Genomic DNA, 22,754 nt, shown 5'->3' with positions numbered 1-22,754 from the left:
TCCTGTTTTGAGTTGTGGCACCTTTGCCTAATTCTAAATTATGTTTATTAAGCTATACAGTATCTTACTGGTCATTTTATGGTGTGCAGGGAACCTAAAGAAATGAACCACTTTCAGCATTCAACTTCTGATAAATCACCTGCTAGTGCATCAGATGACCCTTTTGTTATTCTAGAAACGAATTCAATGCCAGCACAGTCCTCAGGGTTGTTCACTGATCCTCTTGAACACATAAATATGCCCAGCAACTCAGCAAGCACTAAGGACTCTTCTTCAGTTAATGGCGGATTCTTTCATGAGAATGATGCCTTTGATGGTTTTCCTAAAAGTGTGCCTTTATTTTCTTCTGAAAGGGATAAGAACTCATCTGGATTCGGACAGCAAGGTGGTCCTGTTCGAACTACTACTGGAAAAATTCATAATGATGATAAATTTGTTAGGAAAATCTTGGAGAACAACATACAGAAGGACCATAATAGCAATTACAGAGATTCTCATCAAACACTGTTTGATGTCCCTAGTGGTTCATCTGATTCTCAGCAAATGGGTAATAGAAGTGGTGGTCATTCTTCAGGTGTAAATTTAGGTTCATTTGCACCACATGCACAGGTTTCATCTCCCAAGTCTGATGAAAACATGGAATCTGCTGCTGACATATGGCTCACAGTGGATGAAATTCCTCTGTTCACGCAACCTACAAGTGCTCCACCGCCTTCAAGGCCATCACCACCACTACCTGCTAAGAAAACAACATCAAAATCAGGGAGAAGCTCTTCTTTTGCTTCAGATGCAAAAAGAAAGGATAATGAATACTCATCTTTCACTGCATCTGCTCAACAACACCAGTTCACCCAGGCTGCTGCTGATTCTATGAAGAGTTCGGGCATATCTCAAATTGATGAATTTGAAGATTTTGCCATGGGCAGAACGCGAACCTATGCTGATGAACGAGCAGATGCAATACCGACCGAAGAAGATTTGGAGGCCAATTCAGCTGCAGCATCAGCGGCTGCCATGAAGGAAGCAATGGAGAGAGCTGAAGCAAAGATGAAACAAGCCAAAGAAGCAAGGGAGAGAGAAAAGGATGCTAAGGCTGCTAAAACTAGAGAATCTATAAGAATAGAAAGAGATGAGAAAATGTCTCAAGAGCGTGAAGAACAGGAGCAACAGGAAAAGTTGGAGCGTGAAAGAGAACAGAGAGAAGAGGAGAAAGAGAGAGAAATGAAGAGAGTAGAGAGGGAGAAGGAGCTTGAGAAGGAAAGGGCAAGAATAGCCGTGGAGAGGGCAACTAGAGAGGCCCGTGAGAGAGCAGCTGCTGAAGCACGCCAACGAGCAGAAAGAGCTGCTGTTGACAGGGCAGCTGCGGAGGCTAGAGAACGAGCAGCTGCTGACGCAAGGGAACGGGCTGAGAGGGCTGCAGTTGAAAGGGCATCTGCTGAGGCACGTGAACGAGCGGCTGCAGAGGCAAGGGAACGAGCAGCTGCAGAGGCAAGGGAACGAGCAGCTGCAGACAGGGGAGCGGCTGAAGCAAGAGAAAGAGCTGCTGTAGACAGGGCTACTGCTGAGGCTCGGCTGAGAGCTGAGAGAGCAGCAGTAGAGAGAGCTTATGCTGAAGCTAGGGTAAGGGCTGCTGAAAGGGCAGCTGCTGCTGCAAAAGAAAAGCAGCAGAAAAATGGAGATGACTTGGAATCTTTCTTTAGTATGGGTGCTCGACCCAATAGTGCACCAAAGCAACGGACCACTCCTTCGGTAAGAGTTGCCTGTTGATATCCTTGTGTACCTTATGGTAATTTATCCACAACTCATCATTTTCAGCTGCATGTTTTAGGAAAGTATTTTTGACACCCAAGTTCCAAAGAAAGGAGCTTCTGATGCAGCACGTAGGCCACCTGCAGCAACTCCATCTACCATGAGGAAAGCATCATCCACAACAAATATGGTTGATGATTTGACTTCCATATTTGGAGGTACTGGTGCTTTACCAAGTATCATCACATTTGGAAGTTTTGTTTGCATGATTTCCTCTATGATTTATGCTTCTATTTTATTGTTACACTTTGTTTTTTGGCCATTGCAGGCGTTCCATCTTCAAGGGAATTTCAAGAAGTGGAAGGAGAAACTGAAGAAAGGCGAAAAGCTAGATTCGAGCGGCACCAGCGGACACTTGAGCGTGCTGTATGCCTACCCATTATGTTTCTTTATTCTTATGTTTTATGGCATAGCATTTCAAAAGCTAAATTCAATGAGCTTTCAGAGAAGGGAGAAAAATCAATAACCTGTATGTCATTTACTGTTTGATTTGTTTGTGTTCTCAGATTAAGCATGTTTTTGTGTAGGCAAAAGCTTTGGCTGAGAAAAACGAAAGGGACATGCAAACTCAGAAGGATCAAGCAGAAAGACATGTAAGATATTAAGATGTTTACACCAAATTCTCTATGTATTTCAGACATGATAATACATCAAGAAAGTGTTTATCATATCTGTTAGACTAAGTGCTTATGAAAAGTACCAAGAGCATGTTGTTTTATTTTTCCAGAAAGTTTTCACTCTATCTTAGAGTAATATTTTTATGCTCGTACTTGTATCTTGATGCTTGTGATTTAGCTCAAAAAAAATTATTCTTAGGAATGTTTCCTTACTTTCATCATGTTTCTTGCTTTCATTTATGGCATGAGTCTTATATGTATATATAATTTTTTTCCCCCTGATTCAGAGAATCGCAGAAGAACTTGATCCTCAGATCAAACGGTGGGCTGCAGGAAAAGAAGGAAATTTACGTGCTTTATTGTCAACATTACAATACGTAAGTTTATCCTTGTTCTTCTTTTAACACATTGTTCCTTGTTTCTATAATAGTCAGCTGTTAAGCGTGTATGATTATTTCCTAGTGTTATCTGAGATAATGCTCTGATGCGAGCTGCATCTATAGGAAATGTTTTGCAGAAAAGATTTTGGCATTTGTGATATCTGTGCTATGAGGTGGTTTGTATGTAGTTATGAATTTTGCTGGGTACTTCAATTCATACTTTGGAACTTAATTAAACATTGTATATAAATATCTATTCCATTCATGTATTAACTCAAGAATGAGATTGAATTAATTTTATTTCTGTGAAGTAAGAAGTAGCTGTGGATGTAACGTAGAAGGAAACTGGTAGAAGGCAAGAATTAGACCATATAATGTTGGCCTAATTGCAAAATGACTTAAAAAGTGATGCGTTTGAGTATTGATAGGCCACTAGTTGGATGGTTTATACTTTATATTTATGAAATATTATAGTGCATGATAGTAATCAGAATACTGATTCATGCAAAAAAGTAAGACAATGGCGTATCGGCTATTGGATTTGAGGAAGCTAGAAAAGAGTGGATAAAATCTCTATGAATTTTATTATTATTATTATTATTATTTTTTGATGACAAGGAACCCACGTCGAAGCGAGGGAAAACCCTGGGTGGATCCCCACAAGCACCCTGCCTTATGTGGGCCACCTCTGAAAGCTACGGACACACCTGTGTGCCAGTGGGGTTTGATCCCGGGTCTTTAACTCCACACCTTCACAACCCCCCTGCTGGCCATGCTGGGTGACCCTGCGATGGTGAATGAATTTTGTTTTTGTATTGTTCTTTCCTCAACAAGATGTAATCTATGACTATAATGGCCTAATATGAGTTAATATTTCTCTTCTTTTGGATAACCAATCAGCCTATTTTGAATCCCATTATTATCATGGTAAACTGAGCCAGACACTAGATGAACTTTATAAATGAACTGCACTATTGTGAACTTTGATGTAAGACAATCAATTGAATAGAGATAGATGTGGAAATAATCACATGCATTAGTGGGATTTTCAAAGCATATCAAGGCTGCCCATGGGCATTTTAGACCGCATGATATTGGAGTACCTTCGCTGATCGTGATTGAAACATAAATGGTGGTAGACTTTCGTTGCTAAAAGGACTTGTTTATTTCATTTTGGTCAAACTCTGTACTGATGAAATTAATCATCATTGCTTCCTTTTTCTCTCAAAGGTGTTGTGGAAGCTCCGTTGATTAGAAAATGGAGCTGAAGATTGAGTCTGGTTGGTGAATCAATTTGACCATGAATAATGAATGGGTGTTGAAACAAGCATACTATCCCAGAAAGTGGAATGGGAATGGCCAACATTGTGATAGTACTTCATTTGCAAAGAAACAAACCTTTTTTTGCTAGCATGGTGACAAATGTTGAGAATGCCTTCAGAATATTGCTGTCTATAATGATATTTCATCTGGGTTCAGTCTGTCATTCTGTGACTTGATTGAATGGCCCTTCCAACTCGCCTGTCTCATGCTGATCATACTGGGTGTTCACAGGCTTACAAAGGAATTAAAATTTTTTTTTGCTCCAATCATGTTGGAGGAGAAACAGAACTCGAAGTTGCCATGATTTATCATCTGTCATGTGCTGACTGGTGTATGTTTTTGACAATGAGCAGGTTCTCTGGCCTGAAAGTGGATGGCAACCAGTGTCATTGACTGATTTGATTACTGCTGCTTCTGTAAAGAAAGTTTATAGGAAAGCAACCTTGTGTGTCCACCCTGATAAGGTGCAACAGAAGGGTGCAACTATTCAGCAAAAGTATATTGCAGAGAAAGTGTTTGACCTGCTTAAGGTACTTTATTTATGATAGAGTCGCTTCACTTCAAGATTAACATAGATATTCTGTTCAGTGAATGTATTAGCATCAGCTTCATGCTTTATTTGTTCCCCTTGCATTTCATGTTGCTTTTCCATTTCAAATAATTTCTCTATCAGATACCTTTAGGTCTTTTCTTTGATGGGCATATAGTAACAATTCAATCTGTACTGCAGTATCGACATAAGCTTCCAACAAACACACACATCAGAATTTCTGTTTTGTAATTACTTGGAAATTATGAGATCCGTTGTAACTTTGCAATTCTTTGAGGGGGGCTAAGACTAATGATAATATGACAAATTTAGAAATTGTTTATTTGAATCCATCTTGGCTATAATTCCATAGTTTGTAATGATGAAGGTGCCCAAGAGGGTATACATTTTGCCAAGGTACAATGAAAGGGATACTACCTGATTGGAAGCCATGGCTGAGCTATTTGTTACCCATATAGCTATCATGAGGTGAATAGATTGGAATAAATTGAAGCCTTGCCATTGACCAAAATAAATCGACCAAGTACCTTGGCCTTAATCTGTCTCGTATAAAGAGGGCATTTTCCTCCTGAAAAATTTGTCCTTTTCCTGTGTTACATTTGTGATGCCCATTTATTAAAAGCAGCCACAATTTTCTATGTTGTAGATAAAGCATGAAAATATCCCATGAAAAAGGAAAAAAAATTATGCTGACAATGTTCAGGCAGAAAAAGCAGTTGCTGCAGGAAACCTCATGGAATTAGTCATATTCCAGTTTCTAGCCTTGTATATCTGACATCATTTTCGTAGATTAAAAAGTTTTGTAGAAATCTTGAGAATATAATTTCAAGGTATAAGAGAAGGAAAACAAAAGGAGAAATAAAAAGTAATTTTTGTTTCAAATTCTGATGTCAGTGTTAGTGATAATTGAACTTTGGAGACATTGAAGTCACTTAAAAAAATTTTACCGATTCTTCTTTTGGTATCTTGGTGAAAGGGATAAAATCGTAAGATACTCAAAATATTAGAGACACCAATCCGGGTTGATTGTTGCAGCTTCGGATGTTTGGGCTTTGAATATTTTGGTTCTTTATCCATATTTAGTCCTGACACTTATGTTTGAGATTCTGTTTTGGTATTTAATCGTTAAAATTGACAGACTAAGCTATCATTTATTTCATTATTAACATACTATTTCAATTCTTGGCATAAAAACAGGAAGCCTCAAATAAGTTCAACTCAGAAGAGCTCTTTTGAAGTCGAATAATTGTTCAAGAACTCCATAGTTCAGCTCAGAAGCTTAGTATTACTTTTTATGGGAGGGCTATTGTCGTGGCCTGCGATGCTGATTACCAATTTTCCGGCCATCATGACATGTGCTTGGTTTGGTGTGCTTCGTTCTGCCTGTGCCATCCCTGCTTCTGCTTGGATTGAGAATTCCTCTTCTGATGCAAATGGTGATGCTGTGCATCTTCTTGCACAGGAAGGAAATCATCTGTAAGTTCCTTTGCTGATTCCTGTAGATTAGTAAGGTGGGAGTGGCTCCATCTGTGCCGCTTGTCCCACGTCCATTGTCATATTTCACATGCTGTCTGATTTGTGGGTGTAGTAGGATCTTATATTCTTTTTGTGATGGGTGATCTCTTTGACAGTACGCCGTATCCTGAATAGACTGAAAGTGCAAATACATGGGTTTTTCTTGTGGAGAGTTTTTCTTAGAAAATTGGGCTACACGATTGCACGCATGCAAACACAGGACATACACCCACATATCTAAAAGTGGCCCATCCTGCTAATGGCAGTTGATCTGAAAATTGGCAACAAACAACAATCAAATCTTAAACACATCCATTATATTTGTTCCAATTATTGATCATAGGATCAGCAGTTTGAGTTGCCAGTATCTCCAAGCGACCAATCATAGAAGAAAAAGTTGAAATGTATGAATGAATCTGGATTTGAATGATGTCAATAAGGTGGGGTTGAATCTGGACCCAAAATACAAATGTCTATACTGGATCTGGTTAAAAAGGAGTAAAAACAAGCCTTTTACATGTAAAAAAAGCAAATGGTTTGGATTGGTTTTGAATCCAAACATGGATCCGGTAAAAATCCGATGAACTTAATCCAAAAGTAGTCTGAGCAAGTTGCACTAAATCCGCATTTGCATCTTGTATTAAGGATCTCTTGTCTCAAAATACCGTGTCAGACTAAGATTGAACATCCAGCCAACCTGATCCGTTTGCACCACTTGCATCATGGTTCCAGGTTCGTACCAGGCTTGACAGTACGCATTTGCCCTAGAAATTAAAAGGAGAAAATCTATAAATGGTCATTACAAGTGGTCAAATACTCAACGGCCAGATTCTGTGGCTTAACCTTAGTGGCCAAAAACAGCCGTCGATGTCTGGAAAATGAAAAAGTTGGTTGCGGATCGTTTGCCTTCGTGTAAATAATGCTGTCACAGAGATACGAGGACACGGGGACATGTGATGCGGTTTGGTTCTCAAGTTCAAAAAAAAAAAATTCAAATATAGGATATGGAGAGAAGGATTTTGTATTTTTTAATTAATAATTTTTATATTTTAATATTGAAAATGCATTTTTATTGAAATATTAATAAAAAGCACTAAAAACTACATAAAATGTTCAAATAATATTTCATGAATCCATGTCTGAATCAACATGTCATAGTGTGTATGGCCGTGTCACCAAGGACATGGTGCAAAATGCCGTGTGCCTACGACGTAGGCATAATCTTTGTGGGGGGGTGTCCCTTGCTGCAAGGTCAAAGCTAAGTATACTCGTAGGAGGGCAGGGCTGACTTCAGGAATCCTGCCAATGTGCGGTCCATGATAGAGTTTGAGTCCCTTGCTACAAAGTCGAAGCTGGGTGTACTTCCTGATTGTTAGGGGGACTTGAAGGGTTTTACCAATGGAATGACTGCCAACATGTAATTGGGGAATTTTCCTTTGGCCTAGCCAAAAAAAAAAAATGTACACGTTTAATAATTATTAAGTTATATTATTTTAAAAATAATTAATATTATTTGAAAGCTTTAATAAAAATGGGTTCCTTCAAGCAATGACACTGTCATTTTATAAAAAAAAAAACAGAGAAAGAAAAACTATTGAAAAAAAAATTGATACTCATCTATAAAGTATTAGAAGCAATGGAAATGAATTTATTAGACATTTGATACTCCACTTGAGGTTTTCAAATTAAGGGTGTCAATGCAGTAGCATCCGTGCTTGATAATAAAGGAGGAGGATCCATTAAGAATGTGGGTTGGACTCACCTGAGTTTCTATTAAAATCCACAAAATTTCAATTTAAAAAGAAAAACAATATTGTTTTAGTGGGTACGTGATGGTTTATGTAATATTTATTAAACTCCTGAATGCTTATTGTATGGCAGGTCCGGTTGGACACGAGCCTGATTCAGGTACTAGCACCTTAGTGTCAGATCCAGGTCTGGACCGACCTGACTCTGGTAAAGGCCCGAACCTATTGACACCCTTATTCAAATGCACCAATCAGATATCATTGTTGGCTGCCAGCCCTAGCGCTGGCTGGCAAATGACCCGACAGAGGGTGTTTAAGTTTGGCTCATTACATATATATATATATATATATATATATATATATATATATATATATATAGAGAGAGAGAGAGAGAGAGGTGCAAAATTGATATGTGGTAAATGGGTTTTTCTGCTCTTTTGGTTTTTTTTTTGCAGTTTCGACCCCATAAATGTGTTGGGCATGGTCGATTTACAAGGAATCTACACTTGGATCATGTGTTTTTGATAAAAAAATGATATTCGAAGCCTAAAACATATACAAAGATTTTGGACCACTGATTTTTTGAACCTTATAAAAACCCACCCATGTGACAAAATCGAATACTGCAAGAGTTTATCCCTATAAAATCAAGTAGATAGATCACATATGTAGGGTCAGAATTTAAAAATAAAATGAAAAGCCTTGAAAAACTCATTTAGCACCTACCCATTATATATATATATATATATATATATATATATATGTGTGTGTGTGTGTGTGTGTGTGTGTGTGTGTGTGTGTGTTCAGTACCATTTATCTCTTAGAGCATCGAGACCCTTTTAGAATACATTCTAGGATGTGTTTTTTTGCTTAATCAAAACCCACAAATGTGATCTCTATGTTTTATTTAGCAAAAACATGTATTAACTTAAATATTTTTTGTACTTAGATGTATTTTTTACTCAACAAGAAAATCAATGATTTATATTGCACCCAAAACTTGATTAACTAAAAATCAAGAATTTTTGTTAAACTGATGAAATCAAAGCATGATTTTTATTAAATAAACAATGATGAACACATCTATATGTTTGAATTACGCAAAAAACACATACAATTATGTTTTTTAAATGAGGTTTGAGATGGTTGAATTAAGCAAAAAAACACATACAAATATGTTTTTTAAATGGGGTTAGAGATGGTTGAATTAGAGAAAAAACACATACAAATATGTTTTTTAAATGGGTTTCAAGATGGTTGAATTAGGGAAAAACACATGCAAGTATATTTTTTTAAAGGGTTTGGGATGGTTTGAAAGCTATATATATATATATATATATATATATATTAGTCACTAGAATATGAGAACAAAAAATATGGGCATTTCCAACACTTTTTTTTGCAAATCCGACCATGTGGATGTGCTTGGCATGGTGAATTTGCTAGGAATCAAACATTGGATCGTAAAATGTGATTTTTGAATGCTTGAATATTTATGAAAATTATGAATCATTGATTTTAAAGCCTTAAAAAATCTAGTTTATGCATCAAAATCAGAAGATTCAAGAGCGGGTTTTTATAAAACCAAGCATGCAAATCACATTTGTACGGTTAAATTCAAGAGAAAGGAACAAAAAATTCACAAAATTTGTGGTTCACACATTAGTTTTCATATTCTAGTGATTATATATATATATATATATATATATATATATATATATATATATATATATATATATATATATATATATATATATATAAAGAGAGAGAGTAGGTGCATGATCACTTTCAAACATGACCAAAATGAACTTCACTTAAGCATCCATCCCACGCAGCGAAAGTGTTTTTGCGCTAGGACTTTTAGCAACAAAAGTTGCCACTAAAAGTCTCAGCAGTGTGAGACCTTGGCGGAACCTCGTGCAGAGCCTCTGCGCGAGTTTGTTTTGGTCATGTTCCAAAGTGATCATGCACTTGTACATTTTGGTAGGGGTGGCAATTTCTGACACGACCCGCCAACCCGACCCGCCAACCCGCCTCTTAGGCGGGTTCGGGTTGGGCTTAAGCCAACCCGTTTAATAAACGGGTCGACCCGCGTAACCCATTTATTAAACAGGTCGGTTCGGGTTGGGGGTATGCCAACCCGCCAACCCGGCTGACCCATTTAATAAACGGGTTAGGCGGGTGGGTCAACCCGCCAACCCGTCTGCCCGACCCGTCAACCCGCCAACTCGACCCGCCAACCTGCATACCTGCCAACCCGATCCGTCAACCCGCCAACCTGACCCGCGAACCTGAAAACCGGTTTACCCGACCCAACCCATTTATTAAATGGGTTGGCGGGTCGTGTCGGGTTACCCGTTTATTAAACGGGTCGGGTTCGTGTTTGCCACAGCCGACCCGTTTAATAAACGGGTCAGGTTCGGGTTGAGGTATGCTGACATGCCAACCCGACCCGATTGCCACCCCTACATTTTGGTATATATGTATATCTATATATAGTAATGGATAGGTGTCAAATGATACATGCTAAATGTATTTGATAATTTTATTTTTAAATTCTGACCATACAGATCTGATCTATGTACTTGATTTTATAAGGACCAGCTCTTGAAGTGTTAGATTTGGATACATAGGTGAGTTTTTATAAGGTTTAAAAAATCAATGGTTCAAAATCTTTGAGGCTCCAAATATCATTTTTTTCATAAAAAACACATGATCCAGGTGTAGATTCCTCTTAAATCAACCATGCCTAACACTTTTATGGGGTTGAAACTGCCAAAAAAAACACACCAAAAGAGCAGAAAAATCCAATAATCACGAATCATTTTCGCACCTACCCATTTCTCTCTCTCTCTCTCTATGTATATAAAGTTAAAAACAATAAAAGTTAAACCATAAACCTTCCCAGCCAAACTCAAGCTAGCTCATTTATAAAATAAATGACTGTTTCAAAGTAAGATTTGAACTTTTAGAGCTTAAAGGCCACACACTTTAACCATCTTCATTCTATAATATAAAATTTATTTATTAATAATAAACGAGGTCATATGATTGAACCGAGATGAACATTGGTTGTTCATGCTCGAGGTTGTCGAGCTTATTTCACGAGTTGGAACGAGCTCTTTAAGAGCCGAACATGAGCTGAGCTCATGTCATTTCCCATCCCTACAGCCCTAACATTTTAAGCACAGAAAACAACAGGTCTATGAAGTTGGCTCGGCCTGAACTTAACGTGGACCACACCTCCAAACCTTTCAAAACTTTACCTTACCAAACTTGCCCTTGGTCCTTCTGACCCAAATCATATCAGCTAATTGGTTTGAAGTTGGCTCGGCCCCAGAGCTCTTGAGACCCAGGTACTAAAAGGCATTGACCAACAAGTCAAAGGGCATATTTGTAATTTTCAGCTTCACTATATAAAATAAGAAAAAATAATAATGGGGAGCTTCGTCAGTGTCTCTTTTGCCTGGTGTTTGTTCCTCTCCAAACAAAAGCATGATTGGGCAAACACTCCAAGAATCGTAATTCCCCATCTCCCCTTCAAATGGGGACAACCCTTCTTGATCTTTGCTAGCCGTTGGGGATCCAATTTCAACTTGGTGTCAGCATTCCTCCTCCCCACAAGGGAAAAAAAGGAAAGAAAAAAGGGGGAAATTTATGAAACTTCTTTCTCTTCCATATATCATCAGTAGAGCTCCTCACTATGTCCGCTTCCCCTTCTCTTCCTCCTGGTAAATTCCTACATCCATTTCCTTAGAACAATTTGTTGGTTTTTTGTGTTATTTTTTATTGTTGGTGAGTTTCAAAACCATGGTTTACTACTTTTATTGCCCTCGATTTGCCGTCTCTGTGTCTACCTTGTGTAAATTCTGTTGTTGGGTGTTCATGTTTTATTCAAGATTCTAGGTGTTGTGAGTCTCGGAGTAGGTTTTATTGTCCCTCCGTATCTTTTTGTGGTTTTTTGTTGTTGGGTGTTCCTACTTTTCTTGTTTGGTGGTTTTTTTTCGGTTATCTGTTTTTTAGGTCTAGTGTCGATCCGTTGGCGGACTTTCATTTTGATTTTGACCGTGTGGTGGTTTGGGCTATTTGGCAGGATATTTGTATCTTGGTTGTTGGTGTTGTGAGTTTAGAGTTTATTCTCTTGCTATCGTTCAGCTTTCCGTTTTTCCTGCTCTCTCTCTCTCTCTCGCGTTTTGATTTGGTCTTATATGAATAATTTTGTTAGCTTTTCCCTTTTTGAGGATGCATTTCTTTGGGCATGTCCCTCAACACTTTATTTTTCTCCCTTCAACATGGACTATTTCCGACATTTCATCTACTTCTCCTATATTGTACCGTTTTTTTTCTAATGGGATGCTTTTTCTTCTCTCTTCTTGGGTTTAATACCATCAGGTATAAGAATAAAGCTCAAGAGAAAGAGAGAGAACAGCCTAGGTCTACACAGAGGAACTTCTGAGGACGATGAACCTGTGTTAGCCAAGATGCAAGGGAGAGAGGGTCCGTCCATACCCAACTCGGATTCTTGTACCGACCCTCCTCCGGAGGTCTTCCCAGATAAAGGAGTTCGAATCTCAGACTTCCCCGCGGTCATGAAGCAGAAGGTTGGCCGGCCGCATTCCTCTGTTTTCGCCCTTGTAGCGGCAGAGAGGGCTGTTGTCTCACCGGAGCCCGCCGATGAGAAATCTAAGATTCATGCTTTTTTTCTTGAGAACATTTCTCATGGGCAGCTCCAATCCTTGTCCAGGATTCCTGCTGATAGTCCTGCCCTTGTTCCACCGGATCAGGAGAAGCCGGAGTCTTCAGCATTCGTCTGCACTTCTCCAAGTATGATGGAAGGAAGAGGCATTATTCAACGGTTTAAAGTTCGTGAACAAGAGCGTGGGCTCCTACATATATTGCCCACACACGCTGGTTGGTATCTCTTTTTGTTCTTGAATCTTAGTTGGTTGCAGTCTGTTGTAAAAGCCAGTCCACTTTTAGGCCATTATATCTCAAATATTGGCCAAATTCAGTAGTTTGAGTTGCCTTTGTGTGTGTGTGTGTGTGTGTGTGTGTGTGTTTTCTGTTTTTGCCTTTGGAAAAAGTTGGCTGTTCTTAATGTATGTGAAACCTTTATGTCTTAGTATCAATCTATTTCTTGCTTGTTTTTGATCAATCCTTTCGTGGGACATCGTTGCAGATTGGTTTTGCTCCACTAAGATAGATAGACTAGAAAGGCAGGTAGTTCCAAGATATTTTACTGGAAAAACAAGTGATTGCACGCCAGAAAGATATATGGATATAAGGAATAAGATCATTGCAAAGTATTTGGAGTGTCCTGAGAAGATGCTTATGGTCAATGATTTACAGGGATTGGTTGATGTTAGTATTCAAGATTTGAGCAGGATAGTACGATTTCTAGACCACTGGGGAATCATCAATTACAGGGCGGCAAGTGCCCGCAAGAGTGACTATTCTGGTTCAGGTGGTGCTCCAGTTCTTCAGGAGGATTATAATGGAGAGATCCATATTCCATCTGCGTACCTTAGGTCCATTGACAGCCTGATTCATTTTGATAAACCAAGGAGCCGGCTGAGAGAAGAAGATGTTTTGTCACTTTATGTAGGCTCTATCGAAGCCATGCGAGATTTGGACAAGAGAATTCGGGAACGGCTATACGAAAACCGGTGTCATCACTGTACACGGCCTTGTCCCCAGATCTATTACCAGTCACAGAAGGAGGTGTGTGTGCACAAGCCTCGATCTCTATTCCTCTGAAGGATGCCTTTCTCTTTGTTTGTTTCTTTCTCATAGTGTTTATTCAATTGGATTCAATCTGATTTTCCACATTTAGTTGGGAACTTTTGATGGATGCCCTTTATTTAGGCTGTAGTGGTACCTTGTCACTGTTTCAATATTTTCTCATGAGCTGGGAATGTATGTGTTAGCTATTCTCACAAAAGGTTTATATTACTATGCAGTACGGTTTGTTAGCAGTCTGAAATCAGTGCCTCCTCTTTGTTTTGGATGGTATTAATAGTGTCATTTATCTGCATGCTGCTATTGTGGGGTACTCTCACAACCCTCTGTATGCCTATGCATACCCATCAATGGTGGCACAAAACTGTACATCCACATGCACATACTATCATATGCATTTGCACATGAATATTAAATCTTTCTGTTCATTTTGAGCAGTTCCATATTTCCATTGCGTTTGTTAGAGCTTATGCAATGTGATCTACATCACACAAATATGGTTGCAGATGTGGGGATACAGCCATTTTTTTAAAGCTTCTAAAATCAGTAATATATAAGGGGACATAGAATGGGGGGCAAATGGAGTATGACATAGCCTGTGATTATCAGCACATTAAGCCAGTAAAAGTGCATTGAGGTAAAAATTGATAATCACTTATTTGCTTCATAGGTTTTTGGCAGTTCTTCTTGCTGTTAGTCAGCTATTGTGAATTCAAGATTTCTGGGTTAGAGCAGGGGATTAACAAGCACATTGCCTTGAAATGGAAGGTGATTCACATATCAAACAGAGAAAGAAGTTGCAGTTTAGAAACTGTTGTAAATGTAGCAAATGGAGGTTACAAACAGCAACTGTTGTAAATGTAGCAAAAGGAGGTCTTAACTTATACTTTGCTAGCACATGTTCAAACAAATTCTGATTATGTGATATAATGATGAGGGCACATAGTATTCCTTTTGAAAGTATTTTGAGGAAGCAAACGAGTAGAACCTGGAAGTTGTTGTAATGATGTATTACATTATATTATTTCTTCTCTTGGTAGAGGACTTTCTTGTAATAAGTGCAGAGATTGAGCGGTAATGGCTTGGACTGATGTCCTTATTATATGGGCATCCCCATCGGTGGGGACAAAGTAGTTATGGAGGTGTGTGCTCTAGCACTCGAGTGAGAGCACATATTGATAGTCGGCCATAAGTAGTAGATAGTTGAAAAGCCAGAACTCTGTCAATTGATTGTATTTTTCATTTTTGGGAATTCAATACTTGCAATTAGTGTGTATTAGTCTATAACATAGAGGTGTCAAGTATTGATTGCAGACCCTGCATGTTTTCAGGAGCATTTGGAATATGATCGATTTCTAATATTTGCACCTAAAATTTTCCTTGTTTATGTTTGCTATCTTAGTAAACATTTACTGACATAAAGTGTTTACACATGATATCCTTACAATCATTCATCTAACATTCATAGTAGCAAACATTGTTGGTATTCTCAAAATGCCACTAAAATGTCATGAACTTAGCAGAAAGTGGAAAACACCAGAAATTGAAAAATATCACACCATTTTCTCCCTTTTTTTATTTTTCCTGTTTCAATAGATTATTGTTTCTAAATCCTTTATTGTTACTAATCTTTTGACGATACCGAAAATATTCAACTTTGATTTTGATGTTATTGCAAGATATATCAGTAGAATCTTTTCTTTTCTTTTTCTAGTACTAGTTTTTAATCTCATGAAATTTCCTTGCAATCATTTACTGGCTTTCTTCAAGCTCAGAACAGCAACTTGTAGTCGAACTTGAAATACTATGGTGCTTGGCTTTTGTGAGGCTTAGCTTCACTTTTCTTGGCTCCATATTTAATTCTTATATCAGAATGAAGGGATTTCCCCTAATCCTTCTAGTTTGTCATTAACCATTACTTCAACACATTGAATTACTACTAGGCTGGTCATATTTTGGCTGGATTAAGGTGTATCCAGATTCAGACTTTATAATCTGTAGGATCTACAAGAGCTGTGTTTGAACCATAGTCGATCAGTAATATTTTGAATAAATCTTGATATTTTTATTTTTCAGAAAAAATGGAAAACATCATGATGTTTTCAAATATCACCATGTTGAAAATATCACATTACAATCACAATAACATCATAGAAGTTATTTGTTGTTTTATATTTGTAAGAAATATTTCTAAAACATATTCCATTTTTTGTATTACTTCTATATTTTTCTTGTTTTTCAATTATGAGAATTTCCATAGGAAAACCACTTTTTTAAAACCTCCCAATAAAAACCCTTGCAGAAAATAGCTTAATTTGAATATTTGATATTTGTGGCACTTTTTTGAACTGTTTCATGTCTTTCACTAAAATCAGATGAGATCTACTTCTTTTAGATGGAAATCTGACTCAGGGTTACCGGAAGCGCCATAGGACCCGGGGAAGCACATTTCGGAAGTGCGAACCGTGGCGCTTCCGAAATGTGCTTGGAAGCACCAAAATTAATTGGGAAGCACACTTCCCATTTAATGGGAAACTCGCTTCCCCTAAATGAGAAGCTCGCTTCTCCTTTTTTCTTTTTCTTTTTGTTTTTTCCTTCTTTTTTTCTTTTTCTTTTTCTTTTTTTTTGCTTCTTCCTCGCTTCCTAGATCACTTCTGGTTGGCTTCTTTTCTCGCTTCCAAGATGATTCCTGGTTCGCTTCTAAGTCATCCCGCGCTTCCCTCTTCCTAAAATTTTGGAAGTGCCTCGCTTCTCCCTTTCTCTTCCTGAAATGCTTCCCGCTCCCGCTTCCCTGACTAGCAACTCTGATCTGACTTCAGACATCAGGTTTAGTTTCTGCTAGATTTGGGACAAAATTGATTTCTGCATGGAGGAAAACAAAATGACTGTTTGATTGGGTTTTATCTGATCTAGGTTCAATTGTACCTTTGACCTGCTGTAATGCTTCATTTGATCAGGTTCTATTAAAATAAGAGAAGGGGGTCTTCTTACTCATTTCATGCATTATTCAAAATGATGTTATTCCATGGTTGTTCTCCTTACCGAAAACTCGGGGAAAAGGATGGTCCCCTCTTATTGGAGCATATAAGGTCCCTATTACTTCATATAGAAAGAGGGAAGGTGGGGCTCGTTCCTTCATTCTGCTAGACTAGCAATAGGAATATAAAATTGATTCATAACAAAAGCATGGAATTTACAAAAGATAGGAAAGACTTCAGATTTGTGTTTCATAAAATAAATCTATGAATAACGAGTAAAATCATCAACAAAGATACCATAATATTTTCTTCCAGACCATGAATTCTTGGGTGCCAGACCCCAAACATTAGAAGAAATAATTTCAAATGGCCTTGAAGTGCCATTGTCAGATAAAGAAAAATGTAATACATGACTCTTGCACACTTGACAACTACAACATAAAGAGCCTTCACTTATCTTTCTTAGACGAATCAATGACTGGAAACAAGTTTTTCAATGAAAGATCTACTACAATGAGCTAAACAGTTATGCCATATTTCTGGCTTATTTGACTATTGAACATTGAAAACATAGACTAACGATGATAATGACAATGACAACAACTCCAACTTTGATGGCACACTCAACTTTGGCTTAACAGGCTTTACACAACTCTCCTTGAAAAGATACATATTCTTGCATCTTTCTCCTTCAACAAACGTCTTCTTTATGAGAAGATCCTTCACACGACTCTCCTTGAGAAGATACATTGTCTTGTATCTTTCCCTTTCAGTGAACATCTTTTTCATGAGAAAATCCTTCACATAAACAAAATCTGAGGTAAATACGATGCTAGAATTAGTATCATCCACAAGTTAGAAAACAAAAATTAAAATTTTCTTGATTTTGGAAACATAAAGGATAGTGGACAAGGTAACATACTTGAAATTGGACATGAGAATGAAAATTTGACCAATATGTGATATGGGATGTCGAGTTCCATCACCAGTTACGACATTACTTTTTTCATGATAAGGAATCAACTCATAGAACTTACCCATATCACCACTGATATGATTTGCTGTTCCAGAATCAATATACCATTATCCCTTGCTCGTTCTGTTTCAGATTCAGCCCGATAAGTGCTGCTGCCAATAGCACTTCTAATCCAAGATAATGTTGGTTGAACTATTTGTCCCACTCGATTGAGCCTTTTCCTGACCTTGATTTCTACTTTCTTTCCCTATGAATTGTACTTGGGATCATCTTTGTACCAACACTTTACCTTTATGTGACCAGGTTTCTCGCACAAAAAGCAAGTGGGAACACCATGCCCTCCTTGATTATTTGTCCACGGGTGCATATTGGGTGTGGGCAATAAGTCACGTCCACTTCCATTGTTCCTTTCTCGACCTCTTCCTTCATGAAAACTACGACCTCTCCCATGGGAAGACCCCATAAAGAGTACATCATGTGCATCACCTTGTCTTTTTTTTTGAAAGAGTGCATCACCTTGTCCTTTGTTAGAATTATCGGACAACCCCTTAAGCGACATCTCATAGTCAAGTAACTTTGGTCTCAGATTCTCAAAGGTTGGGTGCTTCTCAAGGCATGACATGGTGGTAGCTAGAACATGATACTCTGAACCTAGCCCATTGAGGGCTTGCTGCACTTTATCTTCAACTAAAACTTTACACCCAATAAGAGCAAGTTGATCTGATATGCTTTTAATCTTGTTCAGATAATCTAGAATACTGGTATTGCTGTCTTTTTTCAAATTATGGAATTCTCGCGTCAAATACATGGCTTTAGACTCAGATATCTGAGAATATGTCTGAGCCAAGTGTATCCACAATTGCATAGTTGTGTAATCATCCGGAATCCCAATCAAAACTTCTTGAGAAAGGGACGAAGTGATATAAGCAACAAGTGCTTGATCATTTTTCATCCAACCGATAAAAGCTGGATTCCTAACCTACATAGATTTGACGATCTGTCATTTTTCATCTTTTTCTTTCTGCAAAACAAACTCTGGCTGGACCGAGACAGAGCCATCCAAGTGTACCGACATACCTTGACTACTTATAAAAGGAGTAATTTGTCTTTTCCAGATAAAAAAAAATGGAATTATTGAGCTTTTCTGAAACTAACTGTGGAAGGAAATTAGCTGAAATATTTGGAGAAGATTGAAGAGAATCCATGACACGATATAGGTAATAATGACATAAATAAAGAAAAGTAACACAGAGATGATTCAAGAAAAGAAGAAGGAAAGACATAAAAAATGAGAAAAGTAACCTATTCCATGCAATCCATCATTATATGAGAAATAAATGGGATCATAAAAGCAGCATTTTTTTTCCTGCTAGTACCAGAAAATCAGATCCCTTGTATCCACAACTTTGTTTTAATCAGTATGGATCAATAGAAACCTTTTAACACAAAAGGATGTAGGCTGCACAAGATTAGAGAAAATACCAAGAAAGATTCTAGGGATTCAGGATAAGATTCACGCAAATCAGAAAGAAAGTTCTCTTTGAAATAGGTTCATCACAAAAGAAAAAACGCAGATCAGATATGATATGCAGCATTTTAATATTAAATCTGATCCTTGAAAGAAAGAAGGAGAAAATAACCTAACTTGTGCAGCAAGTTAGTGCGATAAGATATCAATCGAGAAAATAGGAAGAATGATTGGGAAACAGGATGAAAACCAGACAAAGTGACCTACTGAAAGAAGATATTCAAAAGAAACCAGATGGAGAAGAAGAGAGAACAAAAACAAAATATAAGGAGAGATCTGGAAAAACAATCATGATCTATAAGAACTTACCTTGGATAGCCCAATCAATGGAACCCTGCTCCGATACCATGAAAGATTTTGGTATCTTGCTGTAGTTTCAGAGATGCTGCAGAGGAGGAAGAGGAGAATAAGGCTGGACAGAATTTTGAAATCACGTTTTCTCCAATGTGGGAACATGTGGGTCTACTTTCTATTATATATAAACTTACCTTTCTGTAATGTTACGACATTACCCCATTAATACAAAAGGGAATACACACAAATAAGGGTAATAAAGGAAACATAAATAATACTAAAGGCACATGTGAATAAACATAACACCCCAGGTTGAATGTGTTGTATCTGGATCTGATCCAGATCACGTCCCAATAGCCCAAAGCCAACTGAAAACTATCTCAGTAGGCACAGTGGGAGTATTCATGGAGTTTTACAGCGCAGACTCTTAAACAGGGGCTATTGTGGCACCTCTTGACCTGTAATGGGATGTCCAAACCAAAATGATGGCTTCTCTCTCCCTGTTATGAAAAGAAAGAGGTTTGTTGTTTGCTTGTGAATTCTGTCTACCATCAAAATTTTGATTTCTTATGCTAGATGCTACCTTTTCTCTGAACATTTAAGTTGTTGCACTACCATATAAGGACAAATTAATTGCTACTTAATGGTGAAAATCTCTCTCTCACGCACACACACTCACACATCCCCATTTTGATGCAACAGTAGCTGCATCTTGTTGAGAAGCAAAAGTATGAGGTAAAACTTATAGCACTGCCACATTTTGGGAAAATGGTGGTTATATGTTTGTTTTCTATTTCCTTGCCATACAGTCACTGATTTTCAGTTAATATTATTTCGATAATGAATTTGTTTTGGTTTCTGTTCTTGAATCAGTTAAAACGTTGTTTGCTCTTTAATCTTTGATTGGCTCCTGGTAAACAGGCGGGCACAATTCTGCAACAGATTGCCTTCTGATGTTTCGTGTTAATGCATTCCTGTCATCGGAAATTTCGATTTGGTTTGACACAATTGACCTAGTTACTGAGCTTATTCATCACATTGTTTGGCTTTTCTGAACAGGCTGATGCAATACTGTGCTCAGGTTGCTTTCACGATGGAAAATTTGTTGTTGGCAATTCAAGTATAGATTTTTTGAAGATGGACACAAGAGATTCAAGTGATCTTGACAGTGACAGCTGGACTGACCACGAGACGCTGTTGTTGCTTGAGGCTTTGGAAATTTATAATGACAATTGGAATGAAATTGCAGAACATGTTGGGACAAAATCGAAAGCACAATGCATACTTCAATTTGTTCGTCTGCCTATGGAGGATAGTTTTCTCGAAAGTATTGAGCTTCCTACCTCAATATTTTCATCTGATGTTGCAAAAGAAGGAAAGGCTAATAAATTTCCAATTGCCAATGGAGATTCTTCAGGTATTTATGTGTTTGTTTGTCTTCCGATTGCCTACTAAGATCTTTTTTCGTGAGATCTTTTTCGTCTCATGATCATGACCTTTTTTTGTTTTTTTTTTTTTTGTTTTCCTTTGGTTTTAGCTTATCATCATGAAGAGGTTGATTCTGAAGACCGACTCCCTTTTGCAAATTCTAGCAACCTGATTATGTCTTTGGTAGGTCATATTGCATTCTTATGCCTGTTATCTCACTTTGTCTCTGGATTCATTCACTGCCGATGAAGTTGAATCAAAATCTAAACTAAATAATTTTCATTAATTTTTTTAATTTGCTTGCCAATTTTTCTCACTGTTTATAAGAATGGGCTGGGTGCACATTAACACTATTTTTTTTAATTTCATCAGTCATTACGTGCTGTTGTACATAAAGCGTACCTAGTGAGAGGCATGCAAAAAAAAGACTTTAGGATCCACCATGTTATTCTGGATTCCAGTAGAAGTGAAACAGTATCATCGTTCATTTTTCTTCTGACCAGCATGGTTGTGGAAAAGGTGGTGTCAGTCAATTGCACAATCAAACACATTCTGCAAATGGAATGATCATTTAGGCTGGTGATGGATTTGGAATTTCCTCTCTTTTACTTCATGTGGTTGTGATGGGTGGCAACCCTACCTATTACAAGAGTCTTTTTGTCATTACCTAAATCAACAACCATTGTACCATGGCGCCATTGAATTGATCTGTTGTATATTAAAAGAGCTGTTTGCAATTGCATACATTTCTAGAAAAGGTCTTAAACGAGCTACTACATATTCCTCAAATTGTGCCATGATGAGGTTAGATGGTAATGTGGTGGCTTTTAGTGATCAATTAATTTCTCCATCCTTCTGCTTCAGTTTCCATCGCTTTATAATACCTATTTTCATTGTCAACTAGTGGCAATTGGCAAAACTAGAGTTTTGCAACTCATATTGTCTATGTAGCTAAAAGCGCTAGGCGGTGTCTAGTCAGTGGACCCCTAAAAACACTAGTCAGAGACTAGGCGGACTAATCTGGACCTTAATTAAAATATATATATATATATAATATTTAAATGAACTGCTAAAATTAATAGCAAACATGTATGCAACATAAAATCAATCAACAATAAGCAAAAGATAACAAAAACATGTTGAACATTACAAAACCTGCCCAAATATTAAAAACAGTTGAATAAGCAAAGCAAACGATTATCAACAAATGTCAAATGATTTAAAAATAATTTAAATTCTTAAAATAAAGTGCCAAAACTAACAACAAACATGTATCCAACATAAAATTAATAAAAAAAATGCACCAAGCATAAGTTATTGCTATCGTCAAGCATAGTAGACATGTTATATAATTTAAACATAATATCAAGTCTTAACATCCACATCGTTGATGTTTAGGGATCGCAGTGTCCGGGGGGAAACAGGCCCCGCCTCGCCCCGTTTGGACTGGGGATGGAGGCGGGGATGGTCGTTAAAATCAAAACCCGTGCGGGGATGGACTTATGCTTTCCCCACCCCGCCCTGCCCCGGCCGGCCCCAATCCTTCTTTACGGATGGCAATGGACCGAGGGAAAACGGGGCCCAGCCCCGCCTTGCCCCGTTTGGACCGGGGATGAAGGACATGAAATGGGGATGGAGGTTAAATTCAAAACCCATGCGGGGATGGAGGGCAGGATTTTGAGATGGGGCGGGGGTGGAGACCTTGTCCCCCGCCCCGATCCACTGCCACCCCTATTGATGTTCCATCAGTAAATCTAAAATAAAAGACAACCAATTAACCTTCAAATAAAATATACACATGTATATTCATTCAATGTCACATCCACACACACAACAATTCAAAGTCACATCTACATAAACAAACACTCA

At 37.9% G+C, this 22,754-nt stretch overlaps 2 protein-coding genes across 3 annotated transcripts in view; both read left to right on the top strand.

The window, feature by feature from the left end:
• Positions 1 to 6,381, top strand: part of LOC149847391 (auxilin-related protein 2-like) — a 41,170-nt gene extending 34,789 nt beyond the window's left edge. Inside the window, exons 2-8 of the mRNA XM_089996990.1 lie at positions 90 to 1,749; positions 1,829 to 1,967; positions 2,078 to 2,175; positions 2,337 to 2,402; positions 2,714 to 2,803; positions 4,483 to 4,659; positions 5,877 to 6,381. Of these exons, the coding sequence (XP_089853116.1) occupies positions 90 to 1,749; positions 1,829 to 1,967; positions 2,078 to 2,175; positions 2,337 to 2,402; positions 2,714 to 2,803; positions 4,483 to 4,659; positions 5,877 to 5,915 (2,269 nt within the window). The 3' untranslated portion in view covers positions 5,916 to 6,381. The remainder of the gene's footprint in view (positions 1 to 89; positions 1,750 to 1,828; positions 1,968 to 2,077; positions 2,176 to 2,336; positions 2,403 to 2,713; positions 2,804 to 4,482; positions 4,660 to 5,876) is intronic.
• A 5,069-nt stretch (positions 6,382 to 11,450) lies between these two features.
• Positions 11,451 to 22,754, top strand: part of SWI3C (SWITCH/sucrose nonfermenting 3C) — a 36,714-nt gene continuing 25,410 nt past the window's right edge. For both annotated transcript variants that reach the window (XM_089998406.1, XM_089998405.1), the window contains exons 1-5: positions 11,451 to 11,673; positions 12,335 to 12,853; positions 13,122 to 13,663; positions 20,517 to 20,874; positions 20,995 to 21,068. In XM_089998406.1, coding sequence (XP_089854532.1) covers positions 11,646 to 11,673; positions 12,335 to 12,853; positions 13,122 to 13,663; positions 20,517 to 20,874; positions 20,995 to 21,068 — 1,521 coding nt within the window. In that variant the 5' untranslated portion in view covers positions 11,451 to 11,645. The remainder of the gene's footprint in view (positions 11,674 to 12,334; positions 12,854 to 13,121; positions 13,664 to 20,516; positions 20,875 to 20,994; positions 21,069 to 22,754) is intronic.

This window comes from Nuphar pumila, chromosome 2 (assembly GCF_984573655.1).
Source record: "Nuphar pumila chromosome 2, dmNupPumi1.hap1.1, whole genome shotgun sequence".
Taxonomy (NCBI): domain Eukaryota; kingdom Viridiplantae; phylum Streptophyta; class Magnoliopsida; order Nymphaeales; family Nymphaeaceae; genus Nuphar; species Nuphar pumila.
This window is presented reverse-complemented; position numbering and strand designations above follow the sequence as displayed.